Raw genomic sequence first — 19,189 nt, 5'->3', positions numbered from 1 at the left:
TTTCTTGGAGACAAGCTAGAGTAAAAGCTAAACTACTGAAGGTGCACTTTGTGGCAAGACTCGACAGAGGCTTGTTTTGGGACCTCACTCTGCGAGTGCTGGGAATTTGAAACCATGAGCTTGAAATACTAATAATTGTACTTGAAAAAGATACCAGTGAACAGTACTGATTATCAAGCCACTTGTTTGAGGAAAATCATTTTCTTATGCTTAAGCACAGGCTAGTCTAATGAAAAATTGCGCTCATACGTGTTATGAGGCTGGTGCAAAATAGCTCTGTGTGTACAATATAAACTAATTTATTAGAAGGCATTTTAAAATACACTTAAAGGTAGCTTAATGTTTCTCTTGTGACCAAATATGCTTGCATTTCAGAACATTGATCTCCATGCACTGACTGGCTGGATACCAGAGAGGATTGCTATGCACTCAGACAATCAGGCTTTCAATAAGGACAGTTCTTTCAGAATGCTCTATCAGAGGTAGAAGTTTGTTCTTCCTTGGTGACAGAAGATGCTGTTTGTGAAACGTGTTAATGATGTGAAAGTGTCTAAAAACGTGATGGTCTTTGTCACTAGCTCTCAACACAAGCTTCGTGGTCCTACTACATCTGATCCTTCATAGCCCCTCTCTGCACTCTCCTTTGAAATCCACTGGATGAATAGGTTATTAATGGCTTTGACATCAGAGGCTAATGGAGAAACAAGGGGGCTCTGTTAATAGATGGAGAACTGGATCCCCATCTTTAGCAGAACTATAATTTAAAAAAAATAATAGTCCCTCTTCCCTGCCAATGGTGGGGGGCCGGGAGAGGGAGAGAATGGGAAATGGGGAGTGGAAGTTAGAATCCTCCCATGGGCTAGATTCAGTAGGAAGCAGGAGCCAGAGAAAGGAGGATGGATTTCTCAACTATGTAGCACGAAGCTGACTTCACAGTGGAAACAGGTGTGGTGAAGTTGCTCTAACAGTGCCACCAGAGTCCTTACTAATTGCCCGACCAGTAGCTCTCCCATGGAGGAGCACAGAGGTGCTCTGTACCTGTCAGGACCATGATACTAACCTGGGATTTAGTATATCAATCCTGCTGTTGTGATAAGTGTGGCCTAATTGTTTTTCAGCTGCAGGCGTTGTTCCTTTTTCCCCTCCCCAAATTAAAAAAAAGTCTTATTTAGCCAACCACTTTCTCCTCATTGTCAAGAAAGGCAGAGCACCAACATGATGGGAAAGGGATCTCAGCTTGGCCAAAGCATTAAAACAAGCAAACGTTGTACACCTAACACAAAAACTCACTTTTTCTTCAGTAGATTTGTGACTTCCCAGTAAGTTGACAGTCGCTCTTACGATCTGTTTCTCTGTATTTAGACATTGGGGGGCTAAATTTTCAGACGCTACAAACCTACACTGATGTTAAACCAGCATTTTTGCGCACAAACTGGTGTAGGAATATGGAAGCATGTACTTTTCACCCTCTGGTTCTTAGAAAGTTTGCCCCCAAGATCATAAGTGCAGGGATTTATGATTTTCAGTTTGATACATATAGCAATTAACTAGCATCAAGGATTCGAACAATGTGTTAGGTAGAAGATTTATTTCACTGAGCGTCTTTAATAAATGATATTGTCAGTGTAAGATTGAATCTGACGCGTTGTTTTCATGACAACAGTAATTTTCCTACTAGAGCCTGATCTTAAATATTGAAAAGTAAAAATTATACTGTCTTTTATTGAGCTTGTACAAATAATTTGTCTCCTTCAGAAAAGATTACTTGCACTCCAGGTTTGCAAAGTTGGGTCTTAACAATACGACAATTTGGAAAAAGAGAGTTCAGTGTAATAATATTACATTTACTGAACACTAGTCATTTTACATGTGCTAATAACCTAAACTAAGCTTCCTTAATTTCCCCTCCAGATTTCACAAAGGCGATGTCCTTATCACAACAGCAACCGGAGTGATGTCTGAAGAGGAAGGAGAGAAATGGGGTTTAGTTCCAACCCATGCCTATGCTGTTTTAGATATTAGAGAATATAAGGTATCCAGTAAAACAAGAAGCTTTGTATTGGGTGCTTTTTACATACCTGTCACCAGTTGTAATAGATGGTGGATTTAAACATGACTGTCCAGTGACAGTGGAGTTTTGCTCAAAGAAGGGGCTTGAAATCTTTATCTTGCTCAAGAACTTTATCAAGTTATTCCAAAAACTTAATAACACTATTTCCTTCAGTGTTCAGTTTGTGTACCTATTAGGTAAGATTAACAATATGTTCACTCTTATCCTGACAAGATAAACCAGGTGATTTTTTTTTATTTACTCTTTCTCTAGGGGCTTCGATTTCTCCAGTTGAAAAATCCCTGGAGTCACTTACGTTGGAAAGGAAGATACAGTGAAAATGATGTGAAAAATTGGACCCCAGGCCTACAAAAATACTTAAACTTTGATCCTCGAACAGCTCAAAAAATAGACAATGGTAAAATGAATTCAAAGGATGGTGTCAAGTCAAAAAGAATCATACTTCTGTTTTGACTTTTTTTTTGTTTACTTTTGTTACAAGTAACATTTAAGGATACTATCACTAGAAGATTCGGAAAAAATCTCTTGTCAATTTGAGTAATTGAGAGCAGGTATGGGGGGTGGGGTGGGGTCAGTTTCCTTGTTTGTGTGGGTCATTCACATAGCAACGGGGGTGGAGTGGGAGGGACAGTAAACAAGACTGTAAAGCAAGAAAAAAAGGCAAAGGCAGGGAAGAAGTACCTGATATTACTTTAAACGCATGTTTCAAAATTGACTAGATTTCAAGTACAGTGGGTCATTTTAATATATTTTAAACGTAAGGCATTATTTCTTAATATTAGCTTCTATTTTCCTTTTTTTAATCATGGTTTTCGCCATCCTTAGAACTTCATAACACAGACTGAGAAATCTCATAATACCATTTACTAGAATGTGAGTGGACTCTTCAGTACTTCATTAGCTGTTTTCCTAGTATTCAGAAATACACATTCATACACTCCTTGTAAGGAATGTTTTATTTCCTTTCACCAAGAGATCCATGATGTCTGTAATGGGGACTTAAAGATTTTCTCCCTATGCTACACTTTAATGTACACAAGTCTTTAGTTGCATGCACTTGTTGACTGGATGACTATAAGTTGCTGAGATATTTCTTTAAGCCCACAGGACTACTACATAATTATGTAGAGAGATGGCTTGAGCAATACCAGGCCCTATCTTGTTGCCCCATCTTCCCCCAGGGAGAACTAATACACTGCATCAAGGAAATCAGCATGGGCTTCCCATGCGGCAGGGCAAAATGCTGCCACTAGATCAGCCAGTTCCCAAATGCTACAATAGCTGCTCCACTTTGGAAATACAATGTCGTTTTTTTTTCCTCTATGCTAACAGTTGTCTCTTGTCTCCCCACTGTAATTAATTATCCCTTTGTTGGTCTAGTGTCATATTCTTTACCAAACAATGGATGCAAAGGCACTGAGATTCCATGTTGATGAGTGTGGTGTAAATAGCTAGGTGGAAATACATTATTAGCAGAAAGTAATTCCATCCTGACACTGGCTTTATAATCTTCAGGAAGGATAGCTAGTTATTCATTTATTAATGCATCACTAGACAGTACTTGGATTTAAATCCCTTGATTCTGAAGTACGTTTATAAAGATGTTACATTTTATGATTGGATTGGTATCTGACTAGTCTTGGTATCAAAATGTACAGTTGCCATGACACTGGATATTCTTTGTACTGTAAGGCTGAAATACATCTGTATTAGCAGCTTGTGTTACAGTGCTGTGAGCATATGGAGAGTTAAAGGAGCAGGATTTCAATAGCTTGTAGTAGTGTTGGCTGTGGTTGCAATTGGGTGCGCTGGGGAGAGGATAGTAATTGCCAGTGAATATTGTAAAGATTGTGTAATATTGTAAAGCAAATTCCAGTGTGCTAGAGCTCACCCAAATGGATGTTAAGTGGAATGCTAAGGAAAGATCTCAAACAATGCCATGTGTACTTTCCTCTCAGAGTAAGAGCTTGTTCTGCTGGACAAGTGATGTCCCTTCTCTGATGGACCTTCAGTTAAGTAGGTAGAAAACAGTGAGCTAGATTACCTATTAATTGTATATAATTTTTCAGAATACTAAGAAAGTAGGGGGCAGCACAGAAGTGGTTAACATTGCCACTCTTAGGAGGGCACAAGGATTATGGCTTTTGCTCATCACTTAAAAATGCAAAATATTCTTTCTGCTTAGGAAAAGCAAAGGCCTAACTGATCAACAGAGACAGTGACCAGATGGTGTCTCAGAGGTCAACTTCAGTCTCTTTTGGTTTACCAAACTGGCCTGTTGTGGAGGTGGTTTGTAGACGGGGAAGGTGAACAGCATGGACATTTGTATTCGGGTTTATGAGAATGGATTTTATACAAACCTTGGCGCTTGTGTGTAATTAGGGTCCTGCAAAATGTGTAGAGCAAAGATATTTTGCAAGCAAACAATGAAAATTGTGTTTCCTTTGTAGGAATTTTCTGGATTGCCTGGGAGGATCTTTGCCAGTATTACGATGTTATTTATTTGAGCTGGAACCCAAGTCTTTTTAAAGAATCAACGTGTATTCACAGGTTGGTCCAACAGAAAAGATTGAAATGTTAAGATCTACAACATAGTCATATATATATATAATATTAGTTTGAAACAACAATATTGGTGTGGCATTTTCCTTCTCTCCATTCTCCTCATCAGTCCTCAATTTATGAGCATTGGCTAGAGACCGGTCTCTTCATTCAGAGCCTGACATCCCACTTTAAAATCCATGGTCCAGATTCTGTTCATTGCGCTCGCATAAATGCAGTGTAACTCCACTGACCTCAGTGCTAACTGCTGGGAGATTGGACTTGCTGTCGTCTTCTGCATCTTCCATCCATCCTTTCCCTGAAAAGTCTGCTGGGGGGGTGCTTGAAGAATAGGACAGTTACTTTTACTTATCCCACGTCCCTGGGAAGTTAGTATGTAGCCTATGCAATGCACGCAGTCTCTCCCAGATAAACTGAGAAATATTTGCACTTTTTAAAAATCATTGAAATTATTAACTTGGGATGGATGAGTTCCATGACCTGACCCATAACTCTGCATTTCAGCATTCACTGTCATAAGTCATCTTCCTTGTCCATTGATTTGATCACATCGCTCCCCGTCCTCTGTTGCATCAAATTCTGGCTTCTTGTCACTCCCTTCTATGCTGTGTGTAACTCTCACTCCTTACTTCTCTGAACTCCTCACTTTGCGTTGCCAGCTCCACTTTGCCAGTGTTCTCGCCCTGTTGGCCCATGTATCAGATTCACACACACCCCTTCATGCCTTCTTCTGTGCCACTCTCTGGCTGTGCATGGTCCAACTTTTGCAAAGGCTCTTGCTGTATGCACATTTAACTCAGTCTTGAAGACCCACTTCTGTTGTGCTGCCTACAGCAAGACTCCTTAATGTGTATATTAAGTAAAATAGGAAAATATTGTTTCCGATTTCCCAAGTGTCTCGCTGTCCTTATTGTTGTGGACTGTTCCTCCTCTGTCAGGAAAGCACCTGGCACATAGTGGCCATTACCATAAAGGTGTAGCAGTAATAATTGGGACCTGCTAATTGATGATGCAGCATTCCATGGATCACATCTGAGTAAAGTGGAAAAAATTAATTCTAGACAAGAAAGGAGCCTGTATTTCCATGTTCATCCCCACAATGTTCTAGGCTTTTTAGTGAAGCATTAATCCCCTTCTGTTGTTTTTCACATCAAGCATCATCCTCCAGGCAACGCATGAGGTAGTGTGAAAGCTTCGAAATTATGATTCAGGCTGCTGCTGGTCCAAAGGTGGAGCTGCTAATTAAAACTACCCCTCTCCCCCCCCGCCCCGTATATAAAATTGGAGAGACCAGTGTGTGTAGATTTTTGGATCGGGCCATGTTTTAATAGCTTTTAAACAGTCCTACAGTTACAGAAAGCACAGGTTCCCTTCCACATGCCAGCTTTTATGCCATACATGGCAATAACTCATTACCCCGTGGGTGTGTCCTAAATCATGATATTCACTTTTATAGTGTTTTGTGCATGGTCTTATTCATGGTGCTGTTCCTATTCAGCATACTGTAGCACAGCCATCTGTAAAAGAAAGCGTTGGGGTCAGTGTTTCTCACAGCTGTGCTTTGTAACCATTGTCATGCTTGTGGCTAGAAGTTATGCAGGTTTAATCATTTAGCTTCTGTTACTTAGTTTTCCTTAAGTAGGAGTGGTATCACTTCCATGCAGGATTTGCGATTACTTTTAGAAATATGAATTAGTATCTTATTCATCAACCTATTATTACTTTTAGTACTTGGGATGCAAAACAAGGCCCAGTGAAAGATGCCTACAGCTTGGCTAATAATCCACAGTACAAACTGGAAGTACAATGTCCACAAGGTGGAGCTGCTGTCTGGGTTCTGCTCAGCAGACACATTACAGACAAGGTATTAATTTCTTCTTCTAATATAATACTGTTTTTCCTGCAGATTTATTACAATTGAGAATGTAGTCAAATCTGGGTACAAGATTGGCTGTCTGATTTTCTAGATCCCAGTGAACCTCACTGTATGTCTTTTTTTTTTTTTTTTTTTCCAACTGCAGAAGTAGTGGGGAATTCAGATCATGGTACATAAATGTATGTCATACAGCTTCTGTTCTGCCCTAATCATGGGGTTTAATTAGTTCATTATGGTAGGATGTATGTAATCTCTCTAACAGTTTTTATCATATATTTTAAATAAACTTCTCGTGAAATTACTTCTTCTCCTGTAAACTGTCATGCTGTAGTGTAGACGTGTTACTGCTATAGAAGGATTTTTTTCCATCACTAGTAAATCCATCTCTAATCAGGCCTAAGAGCAATATGCTAGAGGCCTGATTTGTTCTCAGTGAAGTCATTGGCAAATTCTTTACTGGCTTCTGTGGGAGCTGGAATAGGCACCTCAGTAAATATAAATGCCAAATCAAGCCACGTTGCTAATACAAAAACAACAATGGAATATTAATTTGATTTACACAATGCATTAGTAGTAGTTTCTGGATCTGTGTTCAACTCATTTTAATAATATCTTTTTAGGATGACTTTGCACGCAATCGGGAATTCATCACAATGGTTGTGTACAAGACTGATGGGAAAAAAGTTTACTATCCAAGTATGTGTGTTTGTTTTTTTTTAATGTCAGTGATGCTCATGAGTGGATGAAGACTTCTTAATTTTTTTAAGAAGCTGATTAGTCATTCATGAATGGGAAACCCCAAGTTCAAAGGGGTGAGGGAGGATTCAGACTTCAGTGTGGTCAGTTGGGCTCTGATTGACCAACCAATAATGGTCAATGGTCAACGTTGGTCTGCTTCCATTGTGGAGAGTCCTAAGGGACTCAGTCCTGCCCTCAGATATACAGAAATCCATTGCCACTTAAACAGGCGCAGTTTTTATATCTATTTCTCTTGTAAAACCAGCTGCTGTGCCTGCACAGACAGAGGGTAATGCATATTAAAAGGGAAGTAACAACGTGCTCCTGATTATCTAAAGGCACAATCTTTCCCTACTTTTGTGGAATAAAAAACAAGAAGTGGTGGAACTTTTTTATGGCTATTTGCATTGAGTGGAAGCTGTGGGTGCTCAGCACCACTGATAAATGCCTTTTATTTAAAGATCCAGTTCAGCAAAGCATTTAAATCTATACCTAAGGATGTACTTAGAAATAGTCACGTGTTTCAGTGCTTTACTGAGTTAAGGTGAAGTGTTTAACTATGGATTTTCATTGCCTAACTTTAGCCCCCCAAAATTGAATGCCTTGGCTGTGGTCACTATGGGCTAACTCCTGCTTGCCTTGAAGTCAGTGGGACTATTTGTAAGGCTTTGTCTTCATTGCAATAATAGGTGGGGTTTCTGTATCAGGATAGCTAACTGTAAAGCCCTAAAGCCAATGAGGCACAGGTAGTTTTCACCTTGATATAGCAAGTCAAGGTCCAACCCAAGTGGGAGGGTATAAAGTTGATCTTGACTTGCTACTTCAAGGTAGAAACTGCCTGTGCCTCATCTCCACTAACATCAGGCTAGTGATCTCAGTGTATAAACCCCTCCTCTTATTGCCGTGAAAACAGTCTAAGGCAATCAGGACTAGGCCCATTGTTGGTTACAGCCAGGCAGCTCCCTGTGTAAAACTGGATTTGAGGTTGGGTTGCTGGTGGCTCTTCATGCCCTTTAGAGGAAAGGTTAATTATACTAAAACACTGCCTTTTTGGTTTGACTGCAGCAGTTGTTAATAAGGGCAGAGCCCATCATCTGCCAACTTGTTCCGTGAACTCTGCCAACAAGTTCCTCTTTGATTCCAGGCTGTGTTTCTGCAGTGAAGGTCCTTTGGGACCTTGGCAGATTGTCATCCATTTTTTGCAAGAGCTGATCTCATTAAACATGTTTGTGTTCCTTCCCGCTGTATCGGAGACGTGCTTCTGATGCGACTAGCACTAGCAGCAGCACTTACATGGCGTATTAGACCAAAAAATATTCTCACAGAGTGTCAGTGCATTTGTACAGTGGAGGAACTGAAGGTTAAATCTGTGTCTGAAAGATCTACGAGGGATTTTCCAAAGAGGCTGTTTGACCTCTTACTTTCAACAAATGATCTGTCCAGTTTTTGTTTTGTTTTTTATGGCCCAGTTTTTTTTATGGAGCTTTCAAACTGACATAGTCATCAAACTGCTTTAAAACACCCACTCTTACTGGGAATTGCAACAGATTTGTAAAGCTGCAATATTATTTCACCCATCTGTTAAAAATACAGTTTAATCCTTTGGCATGGAGAGGTGGATTTCCCAATGCTAAGCTTGAATTTCTTTTCTATTAATCCCTTTCCCTTCCCCCTTCCTCCCCCAACACAGTTAAAAAGAACAGAGTCCCTTGTCAAGAGAGCGAAGGGCCTGATCCTGGACCTATTGAAGTCAGTGACTAGATTCCCATTGATTTCAGTGGAACAGAAACAATCCTCAAAAGAACCAAGGTGCCTGTAAGAGGCTGAATATTCCTGAAAGGTTCTTAAGCATTATCTGTCAGATTATGTCACTGTATTATGTAGCTATAGTAAAGCAAACATTCAGACTGCAGTTACGTGGGTAGATAGTGGAATGCAGTCTACAGTTGCAGAGTTAGAAATGTACTGTGTCCTCTCTTCTAGGAAAGTGGGGGGTGGGAGGAAAAGGGGAATTGAAAAAGAGAAAATATAGCATGTTAGGAAGCTTTACTCTTCAAAGCTTTGGACACTTCCACAACCCAGATCCAGTCTTTTGATTCCTGAACTTGCCTTGCCAGTCCAGCAGGGAGCCTCCAAAACTCATCACAGGAAAAAGTTTGAGGGTCTCTTCCCCTCAAATTATATTTTAAGATTTTGGGTCTTATTTAAAATGTCTATTTAAAATCACAGTAGGACGCTCTCTAGAGTAGAGAGATTGGGCCTGATCTACTCCCATTGAAGTCACTGGAAGTTGGATGAGGCCCGTGATGCAAGAAAAGGGCATTAGGTTGCATTTACCAATGCATCCTGGAAAGGCATCTATGGCACAATGAGTGGAGGCCCTATCATACCCAGTTCCCAAACACTGTTGGTTTGGAGTTGCTCTTGAAAGCCTTTTGAGTGTTTCATCTGTGAAAGTGGAAGATATTGTTATTGTTAGCTAGTCTGGGTGTAGCTTGAATTCCTGTGTCACCAGCGTGGTGCCAGCAGAATGACGTTCCTGGCATAAAGCCCAGTGAAGAGGTAGAGTGGATAGAGATTTTCACCACTGCTGGGGGGTTTTTGGTGATGAGGAAACATGCATCTCTTTCTTTCCAGCTGATCCTGCCCCATATATTGATGGGATTCGGATCAACAGTCCCCACTATCTGACCAAGATAGCGCTGACATCTCCAGGGTCCCATACGTTTACACTGGTGGTATCCCAGTATGAGAAACAGAACACGATCCACTATACTGTCAGGGTATGTACTATAGAGAAACTACAATCGTATTATAAGTGGAGTATTGAAATCAGTGGGACAGCTTTCAGATTTTTTAAAGTTGATAGCCCTATATTTCAAAGTACTTATTTTTAGATGACTGTAGTTGTGTTTTTGGAAGGGGTCAGGGGAAGATGTGAATCATGGACGGGATGCACTGGAGAAAGGGGAGCACTGTGTAGGTGCTTTAGTGCATGTCTATAGAGCAGCTAGTGGGGGTGATTCCCAGCTCAGATAGACACACGCTAGCTCAGCTTGGGCTAAGGTGCTAAAAATAGCCAAATGGCCCTGATGGCACAGGCAGCAGCTCAGGCTAGCTGCCCAAGAACATACCCAGGGGGTCAGGTGGGACTATATGCAGGTGGCTAACCTGGGCCACTCCCACCTCTCTGGCCACGCTGCTATTTTGAATGCGTTAGCTGAGCTATAGTGTGTATGTCTTCCTGGGCTGGGACTCACACCTCTAGCTGCTGTGTAGACATACCCATATATGGATCTCCATCTAGTGGGGGCAATAGAGAGTCAGTTCTCGTGTGCAGTGCTTTGTTACATTACCGCAGTCCAGAACCTCTCTCGAGCATAATTAGACTAGGGTAAAAAGATGAAAGTATTTTTGTTTTATTCCTCAGCTAAAATTGAACATCTGCTTCAAGGTAAAAGGCTCTAGCACTAGCTCATCATTGCACTACCCAGCCTTCATCCACCTCCTATTTCAGTAAAAGTGGTTTAAAGTGTTTTCTTCCCTAAATCCTCACATACACAGTCATCAGAATGAAGGGTCATCCTGTAACTGACAAATCCCATGCTAATGTGTTACGCGTTTCCTTTGCCACTACAGGAAATAAGACCGTTCATACCCTCTCCCCTACATTCTTTACACTATAAAAGTGTGACACAGAATTGGATGCAGTTCAGTCATGCTTCCCCAGTGCACCTCTGGCTTACCGGACCTCACTACAGGCTGCTTTGACAAGCACTGGTGGAAACGGAGGACTCTACTGCTACTGCGTTGCACCTGTGTTGAGCTCTGCATTTAAAATGACTGCTCACAAACAATGAGAGATGAGCTGCGTTCTCAACCAAGTATTGTATGAGGAGGACATAGTTCAGAGCAAACAACTGCCCTTTATTTCACTACTCAAATATTAATCTCAATCCCCACCCAGAAGCATTCTGGAGGAAGGGAGGGCAGTGGAGGATAATGGTTGGAGCCCAAGCACTGTAGCTCCAGTCACCCCATGGTGACTTTACATATCAAATACACAAACTTTGAAGGGCGTTGTTATTGTGGGTGGTATCTGCTGCTTCCCACTACTCACTGGGCAGAAAGTGCTTCTGGTTCTCTTTTAATATCACCAGCCTTTTCCTCTCCGTACGTAATCTGCTTGGTATCCCTCTGCTCTGCACACTAAACACATGGAGCAGATAGCTGGAGCTTTAGGGGAGCATGCACTGTGCTAAGTATCAGAGAGCAAATTAAAGCACCACTATAGGTAGTCACAGTTTGCTTTAGTGAGGGGACTAGGGCTCAATGGTTGAAAGGAGTACGGGTGCCCACGATTCCGGTTATACTCTGTGCCCTCCAACTGTTAGTAATGTTCGAAGGATCTGGTTTTTTTCCCCCCAGTGCAAGGAAGGAAAATAGGGAATGTTCTCTTTTTGTATAGAGCATTATATTGTATGAATTAGGTGACGTCAGTCTGCATTTTTTACCTTTGGGAGACACATGGGGACTCAAGATCTCCAAAGTTGCTGTGCACATTTTTCCCGTAATGATATTTTATCATGGTTTCATAATGTAAATGCTTGGTTGGTTTGTGTGACCGAATTCTTCTTCCACAAACTAGGTGTATTCAGTATGCAAGTTTACTTTTTCCAAGATTCCTACCCCATACACCATCTCCAAACGGGTAAGAAATTGGATTTTCTTCCATAAATCAGTGCTTGTTGTTAATCTGCTATGGGCATGTGAAATTCCTGATGTTTAGAAAGAAGGCCCCTCTCTGTCTCTGGAGTTTTTAGTTAATTTCACATTATTTTGTTTGGTATTTTCCATGCAAAGTGAGCCTCTTGATGAAACACACGTGTATCCTTTGACTTAGAATGTCTGTATTGTGCATCCTCTACAGTAGTGTGAGTTGGAATAACTTGTGAGCTTCATTTTTTTTATCTATACCCAGAAACTCTTGCTCTTTTTGGTGTGTTAGAGCTGGAAGGTAGTGGCCTGAATATGATCAAGGAAAATCTGGATACTGAATTGTTTAATCCAAATGAGAAGGGATCTGAGGCTTTAATCTAAATAGCTTTAATATTTGTTGAAGTGAAAGGCACTATATAAAAAAAAAATTTTTTTTTCTAAACACTAAAAATAATTGTGATCTTGTCTTTGCTGATATAAATCTGGAGTAACTATTGAAATCAGTGGAGTTACACACACAGTCAACTGAAGTGAGAAGAATCCAGGACTTCACTTTTTTTTTTTATTTCTCTGTATTGAAACTAGAGAGAGAAAAAGCAAGATCTGCGTGTAATAAATAGGGCACCATCTGTTTTGTTTCTTGTCAGGTTAATGGGCAGTGGAAAGGTCATAGTGCAGGAGGCTGTGGAAACTTCAGAGATTCCTACAAAAACAACCCCATTTACCAATTTCAGCTGGAGAAGACTGGGCCATTGCTAATTGAATTAAGAGGACCAAGGTTTGTGAAGAATAAATGTTGTGTATCAGTACAGTTAGAACATGAGATACAGATCAAGTGTAAGCTTTTTTTTTGTCATAACAAACTTGAACTTTAAAGGCCACTTAATTTCCAGCTGAACCAATCCTCATTGCGGTCTTTTCCCTTTTTCTCATGATTTTCAAGCAGCTTCCACTCTCTACCCAGCTGTTACACAATGAATCATTTGTAATGTTAAGGATAACTCCTCTTTCCCCTCTTGAATTCTTCCCATATGCCAGAATCCTCTTTCTGGCCGCTGGCTAGGGGTCAGCCCACAGCTGCACCTTGCATAGCAGGGCACAGGGGGCCTTCCTTGCCCTGGCATGGCCCTAGGACGGCTAGCCATTACTGTGGCCCTTTACCCCTGCAGTAGAGTTAACATGCAGGAGAACCTCACCTCACCCCTGAAGGTGTGACACAAGATGTGATCTCTCAGGATGGCAGGCTACAGCTCATCTTCTGTTTGTGCTCTAAGGCTGTGCCACGGCTCACTGTCACCAACATTGAGCTGCATGCAGCTAAATAGCATGGTTGTGCTATGACAGAATAGCAGCATATATTGAGGGAGACATGTATAGCCCTAGAGCACCATTCATCCTGAAAGCCCCCCAAAGTATTTTATAAGCATGCCTGGGGCATTTGCCCATCACTGAAATGCACTCACCTCTGAGGTACCAAGTGGTAATTGTGCACTACCCCTACTGCACTCCACTTCCTAAGAACAACCACTGCAGTTAAAACTGTAGGAGGAATTTGGGAAGGCAGACTAATGTAGAGACTGAGGCTACAACCAGTGCAATTCCAGTGACATTGCATGGTCATGTTAGGGCCTCTGCCTAAAATCCCATCAGAAAGACTGTTCATGTCTTCACTCAGTAACGGGAGAAGCAGTGAGTGGCAAGTCTCCTGGCCCCAACTGCCACTTTCTAGCAGAGCCCCACTAGCAGGCACCTCTGCATCATTCCTAACTGACACTAGAGGGTCAGTGTCTGGTCACTGAGCAGTATTATGAGGCAGGCAGGCAAGTAGGTGGGTGTTGGTTTTGGCAAAGCACTCATTCATGCTTCCTCAGGGTACGTAAGCAACACTTGGAGGATCTCTAGAAGCAGTTTCATGTAGGCAAGACTAGGTTACTTACCTGTCACTAGTCTGCTGCTGCACCAATAACTTGACACTTCCCTTCTGGCACCCCTGCTCCTTGGGATTTGATTCCATGTTGAAGGGGAGGGGGCATGCACCTCCTCTGATGTGTGGAGCCAACTTTTCCTCAGTTATAGAGATGCAACTTGGGGGAAATTCCATGGACGTCAATGAAATCTGGACCCATGTAATTTACTTTGTTCTGTGGTCTCTGCTATTCAGCACATGCACTGATCTATACAACCACAAGCTTAACCCCCTTAGCATAGTGGATGTGTGCAGCCCAACTGGCATCTCCCACCTATTTCACTTCTTGGGCTGAAACCTTTTTTGCAGCCAAATACATTCAGAAGCTTGCAGAGACAAATTTAGTAAGTGCTGACAAGTGTAGTTAAGTGGCAAAAATAGCCTTGCTCTAATTAAGAAGAGAAATAACTTGCAGATGTGCTAGTTGCTTGCAGATGTCTTCCAGTTATAGCTCCACTTTAATTTGGTAAATCTTCTATTTGACATTTAAAACAAGGGTAATGAAATCTGTCTTTACATGCAGGCAGTACAGTGTGGGGTTTGAACTTGTCACAGTCTCTACAGTAGGAGATCCTGGTTCCTCTGGCTTTCAGAAGAAGAGCAGTGGTGACTACAGGTAATGCTCATTTGATTATATATACACTTTTCCTTTCTCCTCTAAATACACCTTATTAAGCTGGCATTGTATTTTTTTAATCAGATGTGGATTTTGCTACATGGAGGTGGAGAATGTACCAGCTGGAGTTTACAATGTTATTCCCAGCACCTTCCTGCCTCAGCAAGAGGGGCCTTTCTTCTTGGACTTTAATAGCACTACCCCTCTTAAGACATCACAACTGCAATGAGGGGGTGAGTCTCTACATTACTCTCTAGGGAAGAAGTCAAGAGCTAGAGCAATGCTATCTCCTGAAAGCACTGGGGAAATACATCCCTCAACCATTGACACAAGATCATAAAACCCTACTCTACTTGGAAAAAGTAACAGCCCAGGGCTTGGGCCACCAATCTCACTGCATTAGCCACTTCAGAGTTTGCTCATGCTTTTTGCTGTGCAGCCATGAGGGTGAGAGAACGCTTCAGAAATTCTGATTGATGGTAAATTTTTGCGTGAAATGCTTGAATGTAAATCTTGATTAATCATGTTAACGAATGGCAGGCCTTAGCTTACTGCAGTTTGGCACCTTATACCTCATCAAGTTTTGAAAAGTCTTTCCTCTCCCCACATACAAGGTAGCTTAGTTCTAACAATCCTTGCTTAACTTTTACAGTAAACATTGTAGAGAAAAAGGAAGGGGTGGTGTGTACTGTGTTTATTTAGCACAGGGGTTCTCAAACTGGGGGTCAGGACCCCTCAGGGGGTCATAAGCTGTCAGCCTCTACCCCCAAACCTCACTTTGCCTCCAGCATTTATAATGATGTTAAATATGTAAAGAAGTGTTCTTAATTTAAAAGAGGAGGTCACACAGAGGCTTGCTCTGTGAAAGGGGTCACCAGTACAAAAGTTTGAGAACCCCTGCTTTAGAGGAATGAAGTAAAAGCCAGGGGCTGCTGTTTTGGATGTTAAAAAAGCAGAGGAGTTTATACTGCCCCTTCCTCAGATAAGAGCCACTCCAGGGAGCACACTGTACAAACAGTATAACTCCTGTATTCTGCTTCAGTAGTTGAATAGGTTAGCTACAGGAACTGTTGATCAGCTTCAACAAAATTGTCATTTAGGTGCTAGCTCATTTCTGCATGAGCAGGGGGTTACGATGGGAGAGATAAGAGGCTACTCCCTTCTCTATAATAAACCACATCTGCAGCATTGGCCTTACAGCCCCACAGACAGACTACTGTTGAAGGCAGCATTCAGTTAGAGAAGGAACCTTCTTAAGCTGTAACCAGCCTAGGAGAGACCCTAAATCTGCAGCTAGGGATGCTAACTGTCCTGCAGTCTTCAGGTGTTAATCTTAATTAAAGGTTGTCATGTGATGAAACCTCTAGGACTACTGCCAGCTGAAACTGGCAATCCTAGCTCCAGCATTTGACCCTGCTTCTACTGCAGTCAATGGTAGAACATTGAGGGGAGCGAGCCTCAAAACAACCAACCCACCCCACTGGCAACTTTGGGTGTTTTTTCCCTAAAAGAGCACCCGTGCACGAGTTTGGGGAGAGTAATGGGAGACAATCTTACTGCTTAAAGTTTACTGCTGCAAATGTATCTAGCAGCTTAATAGCACAGGGACACTTCTTGTTTGTTTGTGAGCTCTGAGGAGAAAGTAGTTTGGAAAAAAACATTGATGTGCCTTTTAAGTGCAGTTCTCTGAAATACCAGCTGTGTTAGGAACTGCATTGATGCTAGTAACTAACTCACTGCTTAGCTTCTTGGCAAGGAAGTTGTATTGTAGGACAAAAGCATTGATCTAAGAGCTGTCCCATTGAGATTTGGGGGGGGGGGGTGGAGTTTGAGGATATAGCCTAAATGATGTCTAACTGCAGTAAGTTGATCTTTATAGGCTCTAAGGACAGCTGCTCAGATGCAGAGCTGTATGTCCAGTTTAAAACATGTTGTGGGGGAAGATTTCAGCTCAGGCTTAAACCAGCCCTGATTGTGCATGTGCAAAGGCCTGCAGCTACAGTTTAGGTCACTTACTCCATTTACAGGCCAGAAACAGTTAAGGGGCCTGAATTGTGGGTGTTTCTCCACCTGCTGTTGTTTGCACTTTTAAAAAATATTGGCTAAAGTCCTATCCCTTCAAAGCTCTGTACAGGGCATGCTGGCAGGTTATGAAATTTTACTATTTTGCTGACAGGGAATTAAGCAAGTTGACTTGCCCAAATCACCTGTTATGTCATTCTCTTTGGGCTGATTCTGTACAGGAAGTCATTTTTTCCCTCTGATCACTGGCTTTTATAGCAGTAATTTGACTTGAAATTGAACAAGTGAGTTTCAGCTTCTAACCACTAGATCACAGAATGTAGTATAGATTAAATAAAGGAACAATCTTCAGTCTCTATGCAGATTACAAGTTTATAACTGTCCCAGATGCCAGAGCAAGCTGTGCCTCTCAGAGAATACAAAAGGGTAGATAGGCTGTAAATGCCTGCAGTGTACCAGGGCTACAAAAACAAAGCCTTCCCATTTGACTGTCCAGATCCCATTAATATTTGAGGCCAGGTATGCAGAATATGAAAGTCCGTTATATTCTTAAAACATTGCAGTCTTGGTGTTCTGACAGTTTAGAACCATTTTTACATTACCCTACTTCTCTGGGGCATGGAGCACCTTAGCATGAGAAGGAAATTCAGTCATAGAACCTCAGACAGCATCACAGATGTATATGCCACCTTTGTGCACGTTAGCCTTAGCTTTATACCAGAAGGACATGCTTTTTACACTTCATTTAAGGAGTATGGTCAAAAGAGGAAAAGCAGATTACAAAAACTAATAAAAGCAATCAGACTATTGCATATTAATCTAGTTCTAGAGATTTCAGATGTAAAAAGGTTATTGGGAAATGACGCTATTGCACAGCCAGGAAAACAAAACTGCTCAGCTAAATCTTCCTCACTGCCATTCAGAGATTCTGATCATTAGGATTAAAAATATTTGTAGACATTGAGGTAATCCTTCTGGAATGCTCCGTTCTAGCACTTATAGAAGAGATGGGAGACTGGCAAAGGGATAGATATATATATGTCTGTAAAAAGTTGCTTGCAGTCAAAGTTTCTTACTACACAATGATGGATCAGACACTCTGGGCTGGAATTTGCACACTAATTAGCTATTTTGCTGTTTCCAACAAACAGTCAAATATGAGACTCCGACTTCCCTTCTGTTTGCAACTGTATCAACTCAAACTTGTTTTAAAGCATAGAACTATAAAGATCCCACATTGTAAGTATGTACTGCACTTAGCTAGCTGGTGATTGAAGCTACTCTAGTATACACTGAAGCTGCTGCAGCTAAGGAATTGTGTGTACAAGGAGCATAAGTCACCAGATGCAAACCAACTGGCCTAGAAATGTCTTTTTAAATAAAAGGAATGATACTTACTTTGATCATTTAAGAGGAGGAATAACTGTTTACTGAGTTGCACACAGTGAGAGGAAGGATACTTACAAAGAGCTGTTTTCAGTATCCTTCAAAAGGATTTTTGACATGTCCTTCACTTTCCCCTTCAATTTAGGCACTGTAGACACTACATAGTTTGCTAGTGAATCCTGCCTCAGAGCTGCTGAGGACATCATGCTTTAATTTACCTCCTTAGGGCCCAGAATTGGGCCTTCTGTTTTTTAAAAAGCCATTAGGTTAATCATCCGTTTTACTTAATCTGTCAGAATTCAGAAAGAGACTTAATCCACATAGCTACCTTTCAGTGGGAGTACTAGCAGCATCCATGTGGTTCTAAAACACAGTAAAGCTGAGAGACTCCATTAGAAGTTAGACCTCTCCTACACATAGAAAAATGTTAATTTTAAACATTTTTACAGTCTGACAAAAGTGTATATGCATATTTTGTACAGCAGAAATACCTAAGGCTTCTGTACCTGAAGGTGAACATGCCACATACAGAAGGCTTTCAGAAACATGTTAGAACAGCCTATGAAAAAAATGTAAGATTTAAAAAAAAATCAGAGTACCAGTTTTCAGTGCATATTACCGAAAGTATGATGAAGCTTAAAAGGTGATAAGCCATCAATTCACCACTCTTTGGTAAAGCCGTTTACATTGCATCTCACTTCCAGGCTGCTAACTTACCAAACATGCTTTAAATGTCAAAGGCTTATTTTTATACTTTCAGCACCACACTGCCAGCTAGTGCAATAGTAAATGAAAGGATTTTTGGGCAGTCTAATGAAAGGTAACTCGAGAGAACTTGCTCCTTTGGTCTTTCGCGGCAATATTCTGTTCATATCCATTTGTCAGTATGTATTTGATATACAGAAGTGGCACTTACAAAAAGTTCAAAAATAAAATTGAAGAGCAATTATTTATGAAACTGCTTTTCATTTCTACTTGTGTCTGTGCTCTCCAAAGCCTGCCTGAACACAGCAAACTGCACATACACTTCAATTGTACAGTTAGCCACTGAATGCTGAGGTGTCCAGAGGAAGAGGCCCTTCCACATATTTACTCTTTAAAATGTAGTTTGCCCTTCTGCTGTAGGATTGCAGGGTACCAGCTCCTAGTTTCTTGGGCCACATCACCTCCCAACATACTTTCTGCTAGTAATGTCTCACCCTACTGGAATCTGCCTAGAAGTTTCATGGAGGT

At 41.3% G+C, this 19,189-nt stretch overlaps 1 protein-coding gene across 4 annotated transcripts in view; it reads left to right on the top strand.

Moving 5' to 3' along the window:
- The window catches only part of CAPN7 (calpain 7), a 41,675-nt gene extending 22,768 nt beyond the window's left edge, over nucleotides 1-18,907 (top strand). For 3 of the 4 annotated variants that reach the window (XM_039522720.1, XM_039522721.1, XM_039522723.1), the window contains 11 exons: nucleotides 376-482; nucleotides 1,912-2,032; nucleotides 2,324-2,468; nucleotides 4,522-4,621; nucleotides 6,362-6,497; nucleotides 7,130-7,205; nucleotides 9,885-10,030; nucleotides 11,896-11,958; nucleotides 12,614-12,744; nucleotides 14,456-14,548; nucleotides 14,633-18,907. In XM_039522720.1, coding sequence (XP_039378654.1) covers nucleotides 376-482; nucleotides 1,912-2,032; nucleotides 2,324-2,468; nucleotides 4,522-4,621; nucleotides 6,362-6,497; nucleotides 7,130-7,205; nucleotides 9,885-10,030; nucleotides 11,896-11,958; nucleotides 12,614-12,744; nucleotides 14,456-14,548; nucleotides 14,633-14,777 — 1,263 coding nt within the window. In that variant the 3' untranslated portion in view covers nucleotides 14,778-18,907. The remainder of the gene's footprint in view (nucleotides 1-375; nucleotides 483-1,911; nucleotides 2,033-2,323; nucleotides 2,469-4,521; nucleotides 4,622-6,361; nucleotides 6,498-7,129; nucleotides 7,206-9,884; nucleotides 10,031-11,895; nucleotides 11,959-12,613; nucleotides 12,745-14,455; nucleotides 14,549-14,632) is intronic. The other variant, XM_039522724.1, reaches the window with a different exon arrangement.
- Nucleotides 18,908-19,189: the final 282 nt, after the last annotated feature.

The sequence above is a fragment of the Mauremys reevesii genome, linkage group 2 (genome assembly GCF_016161935.1).
Source record: "Mauremys reevesii isolate NIE-2019 linkage group 2, ASM1616193v1, whole genome shotgun sequence".
Taxonomy (NCBI): domain Eukaryota; kingdom Metazoa; phylum Chordata; order Testudines; family Geoemydidae; genus Mauremys; species Mauremys reevesii.
Note: the sequence above shows the minus strand (reverse complement) of the source record. Positions and strands in the feature narration are given on the sequence as shown.